Source organism: Spea bombifrons, chromosome 1 (assembly GCF_027358695.1).
Source record: "Spea bombifrons isolate aSpeBom1 chromosome 1, aSpeBom1.2.pri, whole genome shotgun sequence".
NCBI lineage: Eukaryota > Metazoa > Chordata > Amphibia > Anura > Pelobatidae > Spea > Spea bombifrons.
In genome coordinates, this window is record NC_071087.1 from 20,185,263 (window position 1) to 20,196,499 (window position 11,237).

Here is an 11,237-nt window from a genome sequence, read left to right on the forward strand (position 1 = left end):
CAGATTTATCTGCTCCTACGTTGCTATTTACATTAAATCAGGGGTATTATTTTAGAGATAGCTGCGGTAATTGACTTTATGAATTGATTTATTACAATTAATACACTTAGTGCATCAAAACATTCAAAATAATTCCAGTAACCTTTATAATATTGAAACAAATAAACATTTTATATGCCGATGGAACCTAAAATCGAATATTTGGCGGTGTTTTGGTTTGAATCAGACTACTTACATAATCAACAAACGTATCGCTATGAAGAAACACTTTATGACGGTTATGCAGCCAGTAAAGTTCAAAACACTGGAACCTTCGTTTGGTCTCCAAAATATGTATCCGGAAATGAGGCTACGATCTTAACGCAGCTCTTGTACATAGAACTCGACTCAACGAGTCTCCCACCTTTCTCTGTTGTAATTGGCTGAGCAGTTGCTACGGAGATCGAAAATACTGTGTCGACTTGAACGCCTGCGGTTGCCAAGGGGACGCGCATGCGCAATACGGAGCTGTGCCGAAAAGGATGAAGGTAAGAAGGCCGTGCATGGGCTATCTTCGAGGGGTACAAATGGCTACAAATAAAGACAATTATATCCGAGTCATGGAGAGGAATCTGTTGGGTTAGGCGGGGGCTGCGCTCTTCAACAATTCCCGAAACTGATTGGGGTTCCGCTCTACTAGTCTGAGGGGTGCAGACAGATACACCGTGGCTTGCTGAGATTTAGGAGAGTTGTAGCCGCTGCAGCCGGTGTCCCATAGGTTAACTAGGCGTCATAGGAGTCTTAGTCCACAGCACGCAAGGCTGTATGTTTTAGGGCTCTATTCACTAAACAGTTGTGAGGAGAGTTTGGACAGGACAGCTGAGTTTCAGCCCATTGACTCTGTGAAGGGCCAATCCCAGGGAGCTTCTGCTGCAGAGACAGCTTGGCTGGTCCTGTATGATGTATAATACATGAGAGCTCATCAAAGTCTCCTGATCCATTGAACTACTGGAACATTCAGGGCCGGCCCGACAATGGAGCGGCCCCAAGCCCCTTTTTTATTTATTTATTTTTTTTTTTAAGGGAAGAGAGAGAGAGGGGCGTCGAGTGGTTTTCACTTACCAAGTTATCAGTACCCGCTCGGCGCCCCTCTCTCTCTCCTCTGCGAGCCCTCTAGCTCGGTCTTGGTGCAGGCTTGTAATGCTGAGCGCCGGAAGATGACGTCATTTCTGGCACTCAGCATTACAAACCGAGACCGAGCAGGGTGACTCGCCGCAGGACTGCTGAAAGTACAGGGGGAGTAATGGTAGTTAATGGGGGGGGGCGGCATTTTGTCTTGGGCCGGCCCTGGGAACATTATACATGCCAGCTCAATCATTCTTGCTGGAGGAACCTGCCGCTGTTGGCTCTTCATAATGAACACTGGAGTGAGAGACTTAAAACCACAGCTCTCCTTTAGTAAATAAATCCCTTATTTTCAATCTATCCTTTGGGATAGCCATGAATCTTTGGTATAAAATGTGTAGGAGATTAAAGACATCCCTACAAGCTGTGTGTGGCCCCTGCGCTGCTGTTCTCCTTAATGCTGATAGGACTCATGACTAACTCCTTACATATAGTTATGGTTATTACCATAACGTCAAGGCAGAGATAATTGACAGCAAGCTCTTAAGATCAAATCACAGCATGTAAAATTATTTTGAGAGGTTATTGTCAAATGTACTAGAAGTGTAAAGATTGGGTAATGGGGCAGCTAGGGCTGGGGGTGAAGAAAGATGAAATTAAATTACCAGGGTGAGTAGTTTGCTCGACAGATCTTCATGCCGAAGCTGTTCATATATCTTTAGTTTATTGACGTTTAAAAATTCCAGATTCAATGTAATACAGTGTTGACGTTCGTGGTCTTTCATTTACTTTAACCCCAGCACGTGTTTTGCTATGGACTGGGACAAAGATGGGAACGCTCTCGCCATCATTGCTGATAAATCAAATTCCATCTACATTTGGGATCCAAACACAAGGAAGACCAGTCAGTTAGACAGCAGCATGAGGTAAGGGCGACTGAATGCCACGCCAACTCCAAGAGGAAACATTTCAACCTGACATGTATGATAATCTACAAGGAATCCGTGCATTAATTATTATTTCAAGAAATTGCAGTTGTCTAAATGAATGCCTCCACAAAGGACATAGTTCTTAAAATAGTGTCCTAGTTATTGTGTGCACGTTAATGCAATGAGGGAGTTAAACATGCATAATTAGCCATAAGGCTGTCCTGGATGTAAAACAAGTATAAGGGCCAGGTAATTCGCAAGGCTTCTACGGAAGGAATATATGGACCATATTGTGCTTTCCTGCTGTCAGATTCTATATTGATGATTCTGTTTCCCAAATATGAGATCCCTGCCCCTTTATCCTCAGTCCTGTATTACCGTACCATATATAATGTCGATGTTCATTGAAGGCTTATTTTCATACCTAATAATTAAAGGCAAAATTTAATTTGAGTAAAAATGTTTTAAAGCTCTGATACCCAAATGCAGTAAAGTCTCATGGACGATAGACTCTCTTCAACTAGGCCCAATTCTTGGTTGTATTCCAAAGTACGGTACTGCTGCCGAACCCTGCCATATGTCATAATGTGTACATATTTTTGTGTTGCTCGTCATTGAAGAGTTTGGTAAATGTCGCTGTTTAGGGATCAGATGTCCTTCTTGCTTTGGTCGAAGGCTGGATCTCTGTTAGCCGTTGGAACATCTAAAGGAAGTTTGCTCATTTACAACCTACAGACGTCTCGTAAGGTCCCTGTGCTTGGTAAGATATTGGCAAATTTCTGGGAGCTTTCTTTGGGAAATATCCTCTTCAGGCTATCATCCAGTACAGGTTTCCCCGCTCAAATATACCGTATTGGCTCGGATATAGGCCGCCCCCGTATATAGGCCGCACCCTAAAAGTTTGGTGCTTTTTTAAAGAAAAAGTTTTTTTCTTTAAAAAAGCACGAAAAAAAAACATGCTGCCACTCTGCCCCCCCTCCCGAGATATGCTGCCACTGTCCTCCTCCCCCGAGATATGCTACCACTGTCCTCCCCCCCCCCCCGATATGCTACCACTGTCCTCCTCCTCCCCCCCCCCGATATGCTACCACTGTCCTCCCCCCCCCCCCCGATATGCTACCACTGTCCCCCCCGAGATATGCTGCCACTGTCCTCCTCTGCCCCCCCCTCCTCGATTTACCGGAGCAGACTCCCGGTTGTCTTGCGTGGCCGGCGGGGGACATCTACACAATACGCGTATGCAACTTCTGGTGCCGGTACCGGAAGTTGCATACGCGTATTGCGTAGATGTCTCCCGCCGGCCCCGCAAGACACCCGGGAGTCTGCTCCGGTAAGTCGGGGGTGGGCAGAGGTAAAACGCATCGTGCGGACGGTCTACACGATGCGCTTAGACAACCTCCCGTGCCGGCACCCCCCCCGTGGGAAGTGCTGGCAGGGGAGGCTGTCTGAGCGTATCGGGAAGTAGGATGCAGGTCCCCTGCACCGCTGCGGGGATCTGTATCCTAACCCCGCTGGCTGCCCGGCGCCCGGGACTGCATGTCCCGGGCGTCGGGAGCTAGACCCCGAATATAGGCCGCACCCCCACTTTAAAGACTTAAAGTGGGGGGAAAAAGTGCGGCCTATATTCGAGCCAATACGGTATGTCTTCCAGCGCTGCCACAATCTCCCAGTCCACAAGGGTTGCTTTCTCAGTTCTGCGGAAAAAGACTGCTTTGGAATTTATATGCATAATTGTGATATTTTGTTGCACTTGTGCATATGAATTTGTTTGAACAAATATGAAAAATAACCACACTTTTTTCCCTTAGCTAATCGGGTTTTATATTATAATGGCTTATTGCTTGCACATGACATCTTATTACATCACATCAGTTTAGAGTAGTGGTGTCACTGACATTATAATCTATAACAGTGTAATTAGGGGTTAATATGTAATTAAACTATTTTTTTTAAAACATGCTTATAGTGAAGTAATGTTTTCTTCTGTATTTGGTGTATGTTGAGACCATCTACAGCAGCTCCCATTCAGAATTATGGACTTTGCGGTTCAACAAAAGCTAAGAACTCCATGCTGACCACATCTGATTTTGTTAGCTGAGTGTACAATTTCTGAAATGTTATTATTGTTGTTATATATGTTTGTTGCAGGGAAACACACCAGACGTATTACATGCGGTTGCTGGAGCTCTCAGAACTTGCTAGCCTTGGGCAGTGAAGACAAAATGATCACTGTCAGCAATCCGGAAGGAGATACTATCAGACAGGTATGACAGCCAGCAGTCTGTAAATATCCTCTAAATACAGCTGCGTATACATTCTAACCTAGAAAATTCAGATGGAATGACTGCACCTTTCAATCATTTAAATGAGGTTTCTGCTCAATTATTAAATGTGCATAAGCAATGAGAGCTTACATAGTTATATAGGCTGAAAAAAGACATGCGTCCATCAAGCTCAGCCTTTCCTATATCTGTTAATTTGTTGCTGTTGATCCAAAAGGCAAAAAAGCCCCAGTTTGTGTCTCTTTCCAATTTTGCGCTAACCAGGGAACAAATTCCTTCTTGACCCCAAAATGGCAGTCAGATTTCTCCTTGGATCAATAAGCCGTTTCCCCATAATTACAGATTATATCCCCGAATATTCTGTTTTTCCAAGTATTCATCCAGTTGCTGTTTAAACGTCTGTACAGACTCTGATAAAACTACCTCTGCAGGCAGAGAATTCCACATCCTTATTGTCCTTACTGTAAAAAACCCTTTCCTCTGCTTTAAACTAAATCTCCTTTCTTCCAGTCTAAGCGCATGACCACGTGTCCTACGCATAGTCCTGTTTATGAACAGATTTCCACACAATGGTTTGTATTGGCCCCGAATATATTTATATAAAGCTATCATATCCCCTCTGTGGCGCCGTTTTTCTAAACTAAACAGATTTCATGCATTTTCCAAACAATACATAAATAATGGCAGATACCAATTATGCAGGAATTGTTAGTCTACTTTTGTCATCAGAGGCAAGTTTCAAGGGTATTTCTATGAAAAAATGTGATTTTGTTTGTTTATGGCACAGACGTCGGTGAGGCTCGAGCCCAGTGATATACAGTTTTCTGTGATGAAGACTGACGAGCGGACATCGCCGGGAAAAAGCACAGTAAGACCGTTTTCTAATGGGCACAGGGCCCCTGGGCTCAGTAGCCGTGTGGCTAGGTTTACTACACATCTTGTGGCTATGTTTATTGATCATGTAACGCTTTCATTACCAAACACTTAACTTTTACCTACGGGAAGGACATGATTTCAACGGCCTACGGCCAATGGCCTACCTACCATGAAATGGCTAATGAAAAGGCCTATATGATCGGAATTGCAATAAATTACAGTAACATTACGGCTCCATAGTATCACACAGATGGTGAGTAACGAAAGCCCACATTAGGAAAGGCATCATAACTCCCTCTTCTTTCTTAAAATAAGGACCGCAGTGTTTAGGTTTGCGACGCTCTCCACGAATCTCACCGGCATTGACATCCAGCGCAACAACAGAAAGGGACCAAGGAGGCAGCAATTAAATATACAACCTCACGATGTGAAAAATATTTATTTATTGCCGGTTTGTAAATCCCCCTCCCCCTCCCGCACACCAGATGAATATGGCCCAGAGGGGAACCATGAAAGTAAACGCCTTATGCATTTCAAGCTGAGTGCTTATTCGTAGGCTGTTAAATATTTGTGTGCATCGTGTGGTTTGTACCTTTATTTGCTGGCTGCTATAAAAGTCTCCTGCCTTCCTCTTGTTGGTCGACACGTGGTGGTTGTTGGTCGGCGCGTGGTGGTGGTTGTTGGTCGGCACTTGGTGGTTGTTGGTCGGCGCGTGGTGGTGGTTGGTGGTCGGCGCGTGGTTGTTGGTCGGCACTAGGGCTGCAACTAACGATTATTTTAATAATCGATTAGTTGGCCGATTATTTTGTCGATTAATCGATTAATCGGATAAAAAAATACATTATTTTAAATTGAAGAAAAATTGCAATAAAAAACGTACAATTTACACTTTCATCTCTTTATTGCAATGGCCTCTCTCTATTCACCTTCTTATTTTACTGACATAATAATAAAAGCTACAAGAACCCAAACACGGTGTTTCTCAAACTAGGTTTTAATACAAAGTTATTAGTAAATATTAATTCATATGTTAACTATTTTTCATATTTAATAAAAACTGAGAAAAAGGCCTTGTTTAAATTTTTTTATTTACCAAACTGCCCCCAGTTATGCACATCTGACCCCCAGCTTGCCACTCTGCCCCCATATATGCCTTATACGCCAGATTCCACTGTGCCCCCTGATATGCCACTGTGCCCCCTGATATGCCTTATACTCCTTATATGCCAGTGATATGCAACTGAGCCCCCTGATATACCTTTTACCCCCAGACTTGTTTTATGCCCCCCTGATATGCCTAATATCGATATGTCTTATACCCCCTATATGCCACTGAGCCCCCTGATATACCTTTTACCCCCAGGGAATATGTCTTGGTTTATTTAATATACACTTTGTGCGCTGCATACAGTATATAAGGAGGTAGAACGGAGCATGAATACAGCTTTCCTATAATAATAATGATTATCTGGAACTGTAGTTTCTTGCAGATATGGAAACGAATGCACTCTAATTATGGAAGCCATGAAGTACCACTTGTTGCCTGAAAGAAGACCCATGTTACAGAGCCCTCGCACAAAGCCAAGAAAGTCCACAGTCGGTATGCTGTTTGCTGTAGGTGGAATGGATGCCACCAAAGGTATTGCTCTATACTCTTCATAGACATTTTTAGTTCCATGTGTTACCAATGGTGTCTCCTGGGATACAATACTGCAGAATACATTTTGGCAGTGTTCCCAGTAGCGATTATAAGACGACCCTGATTATAAGACGACCCCCCAAAATCTGAATATTAACTTAGGGAAAACGCCACTCTGCCTCCTGAAATGCCTTATACCTCCCTATATGCCACTCTGCCCCATAATATGCCTTTTAACCCCCTAAGTGCCAGAGTGGTATATAGGGGTATAAGGCATTCCAGAAATGCCCTATGCCCCCATTTAACACACACACACACACACACACACTTTGAATACTGTTGAGTGTTACAATCCAAAAACTAAAACATGGAGTGTTATGCCACCAATGTCTACGCACAGACATGGCCTTGGTAGGTAGCAATGCTTACCGGGACTATTGCCCTGTTTAGAAAAACCTATGCAGAACTCTAAATGGCGTATGTATTTGTAATATGACAGACTGTTCCAGGGAGAAAGGAGACGGGTGTAACGGGATTGTAGACCAGGCTTAGATTGTGGGACTCCCATAAATAAATACTTTTGGGGACTGGAACAAAAAAGTACCAATGCCAAAGCAGGAAACATGTGGATGTGTGTTCCTTATTTGCTTTTGTCCCTATTTGGGAATTTTTAATTAAAACACACATTTAGATCTGATATGGCCTTTATACCAGCATTGTACCTTTTTGTGTGCTTCTTGTTATCACTTTTACAATGACTTTAAAAATATGTGAGAACATAAAGTAGCTGTTTTTTCCTCAAGAAGTTTGTTTTTTCTCAGATTAGTCATAAACTGTTGTGGACTATGCAGGTTCCAATATTGTTCAGTGATGTGTCTTAATCACACAGGCATACACTATTACTAACAAAAGTCTATAGAGGAAGGGATTTTAGTGGACAAGAAGGATCTAATTAGCATTGCCATAAGCAGCGAGCATGGTTTTTGGTTAATTTTTTTTATCCTGATTGTACATTTCTTCATGGCATTACAAAGGGAAGATCAACCCCAATCTATTGAGAGGACCGCATCCCCACTCTTCCTTACCTTATATTGTCATCCTTGTCCATATATATTTTGCCAAAATATGTTCTATTTCCATACATCGTTTCTGTGTATTGCATGTCTTTTCGATAATTCCTAACACTTACGTACTTTGTACGTGTTGAATGCATCCTCCTTGTAGGAGTGGCGGTGTTAGAAGGACCCATGTATGCTGTAGGTGGCCATGATGGATGGAGTTACCTGAACACGGTGGAAAGGTGGGACCCTCAAGCACGTCAGTGGAACTTTGTGGCCAGCATGTCAACGCCTAGGAGCACGGTTGGCGTGGCAGTGCTTAGTGGAAAGTAAGTAATTGAACACTTGCTGGAACCTTGCGTAGCAGCGCGGCAATAAACTAACCTAATTACAAAAACAATCTTCACACTATATAGGAAAAGCGTTGGTGTTACAAATCCATGTGTACCATATCTTATGGTCTATGCTGCAAAACCTTCAGATTACAGATTTCAGATTCCAGTTTACAATTTTGGGAATTAGTCCCCCAAACTGTTTATTAGTTTAGCTGAATAATTTCTCTTGGAGTTTTAGCATATTGAGGCCATTTTGGTAATTTAGAAACTGTGTTTTGCTTTTTTTCCCACTAGACTTTATGCAGTGGGTGGTCGTGATGGGAGTTCTTGTCTAAAGTCTGTAGAATGCTTTGATCCTCACACCAACAAATGGACCCTTTGCTCCCAGATGTCAAAGAGAAGAGGAGGAGTGGGAGTCACTACTTGGAATGGGTTCTTGTATGCAATCGGAGGACACGATGCACCAGCTTCCAACCTAACATCTCGGCTTTCAGACTGTGTCGAAAGGTAACATTTCAGATGGGGACATCAAACACATACAGACGTGCCCCGGACATAGATGCAGCGCAATCGTTTCCCTGTTTAATACATTCCCTTTGCAAGTCAGTTTATCTTCAAGCGTTTCATGGTGGAAATGATGACGATTGCAATGCAGTACATGCAATGAAAAGTGCTTCACTTTAGGTACATTTTCACCCCATTGTGTATGTTAATGTGGGGTATGCCTGTGTTGAACCGGTTCCTCATAATAAGGATTTCCCCTGATCCTCTTACATACACAGATCAGGGGGATGTGTAGAGGACCTTTTAGAGCAGAGACTGTCAACCACTGTACCTGAAAAAATAACTACTGCTACCTAACATTTTATGGAGTAGCTCATATTGACATCTGTGGGTTTATGTCTGAGTGTAGCCATAAGCCTTTTAATAAAGCTGTAGACTATATATATATATGAATTTAGTAGGATTGTCTGCCTACCTGATAAAACACTTCCAGAGAGTTATGTTTTATATGCTTAGCATAATGTGATTCATGCGGTACAAATGAGTAATTCATTTAAACTGTTATAGGTACGATCCCAAAACAGACATGTGGACTTCAGTGGCCTCCATGAGTATAAGTAGAGACGCAGTAGGGGTATGTCTGCTGGGTGACAAACTTTACGCTGTTGGCGGATATGATGGACAAAGCTATCTCAATAACGTGGAGGCGTATGACCCTCAAACAAATGAATGGACGCAGGTCAGCATTGCTTATAATACAAAGTTCTGAAGACTTAATAATGTTAAAGAACAAATGAAAACATTACATGGTAACAAATCTCTTTATTTTTTAGTAATTCATTAACTTTATAACGCCCATTGTGAACTGACCATCTGGGTTTTTACATTATACCATTACCGGCTCCATATCTAATAGGGACACTGCAGTTATTGCTTTTAATTTGTCATTACCCTTATTTTTGGTGTTCGGTTTATACTTGTGCACTTGTATTTAAAATTTGTGCAAGTGAATCAGGTTTCTGTTCTAATTCATTTCGCTTTGTTTCTTTAAGGTTGCCCCATTGTGCCTTGGAAGAGCCGGTGCCTGCGTAGTGACCGTGAAACTATAAGACACGCATAAGACGCACGTGTGTTAGACCACCACATATCCAAAGAGATTCTCCTTCACCACTGCTTCTTATTTACAAGTTTATTGAAAAAACACAATTTTTATCTCAATCTGCTCGGATTTAAATACATTTTATCTGTACTAAGTTATATTCAATAATTTATAATCAAGCATAAAGAATGTATCAGCTTTAAACAAAGATTCACCTTCCAAGATCTATTTTTATCATTCTTGGGAAATAATTGTTTATGACCAATATTAATGGATCCAATATATTTCGGAATCACTGGGTATTGGATAATGTGGATAGTTTTTACTTCATTATAGGAAAAAACAATATGCTACCCTGCTCTGTTAGTTCGGCAGCAGTCAAAGCAAGTGCCAGCTGGTCTTTGAAGGACATTGGTGAGTTCCGTATGGGATGCCAGAATTGTCCATGTGTCCTTGGCTGGTTATAAACGTTCCATTGGTGAAACACCTATATGGGCTGCATCTGGTGAAATAATGGACACTGTCATTGGGATGAGAAACGTATGGAAAAGTGAAGATAATGCAAGTGAGAGAACAAGATAAAAAGAGCAAAGAATGGAAACAAATGAAGATTAATTGATAGTTTGTTGATGGCTATATTGTTATATTTTTTTGTATCGATCTGTTTGTTTCTATTTTGTTTCTATTTACTTTTTTAAAACCAAAGTCTTATTTTTAATACTTATTTTTACTATTTGTATTGTGTTATTGCTGTTATAGCATAGAATTTGCAGTTAGCTTTGCACTATGAGATATAGAGGTAGATGAGCAAGCTGGTGGTAGTCCAGCTCAAGCCATGCGTGACCAGAGACAGACTGGATGGCAACATAAGGAGAGTCCTTGCAGGAGTCAGCCCTCCAGAATTACTGAACGAGGCCAGGCTAGGACTCAAATCCACACCAGCTGAACGAAATATATAGTTACTGGGAATCCAATGACAAAAAAAGGAAGACTTGTTACAAGCTATTGCCGCACGTTTTTGGAAAATGGCAACAATTAAACAATATTAAACAAGCACAATATACAGTAAATCACACTGTTACTTATACAAAAGACATACGTGTTCTGTAAGACCTTCACTTAGAAAGAAACCAAGAGTGTCAAGAGCTTGTTTATTCTGAATGGGATGCTTTAAGTACTACATTATTTTAAAATAGCACAATACCGTTGGTGGGGTTATCCAACGGGTAACAATATTATCCAGGAAAAGTTCGAAAACTCTTGTAAAAAGCCATGACCCCTACAACCTCAGGAAAGTTTGAGACAGCATCCATGCTCCCATGTTACATAGTTCATCTAATTCTTGGCCTCTCTGATAATATATTGCAGCCTCTTAGTACTGCTCTGAGTGTTAGGACCAGGGGTTGAGTTG

The 11,237-nt window shown here is 41.9% G+C and overlaps 1 protein-coding gene across 1 annotated transcript; it reads left to right on the top strand.

Annotated features, from left to right (window-relative positions):
* The first annotated feature begins 1,723 nt into the window (after positions 1 to 1,723).
* Positions 1,724 to 10,557, top strand: LOC128477730 (kelch-like protein 5). The gene is made up of 8 exons (XM_053458097.1): positions 1,724 to 1,773; positions 1,905 to 2,030; positions 6,682 to 6,830; positions 7,158 to 7,241; positions 8,055 to 8,217; positions 8,518 to 8,730; positions 9,295 to 9,466; positions 9,780 to 10,557. Exons 1-8 carry the CDS (start codon positions 1,724 to 1,726, stop codon positions 9,834 to 9,836), a joined length of 1,014 nt encoding a protein of 337 aa, XP_053314072.1. The 3' UTR covers positions 9,837 to 10,557.
* The last annotated feature ends 680 nt before the right edge of the window (positions 10,558 to 11,237 follow it).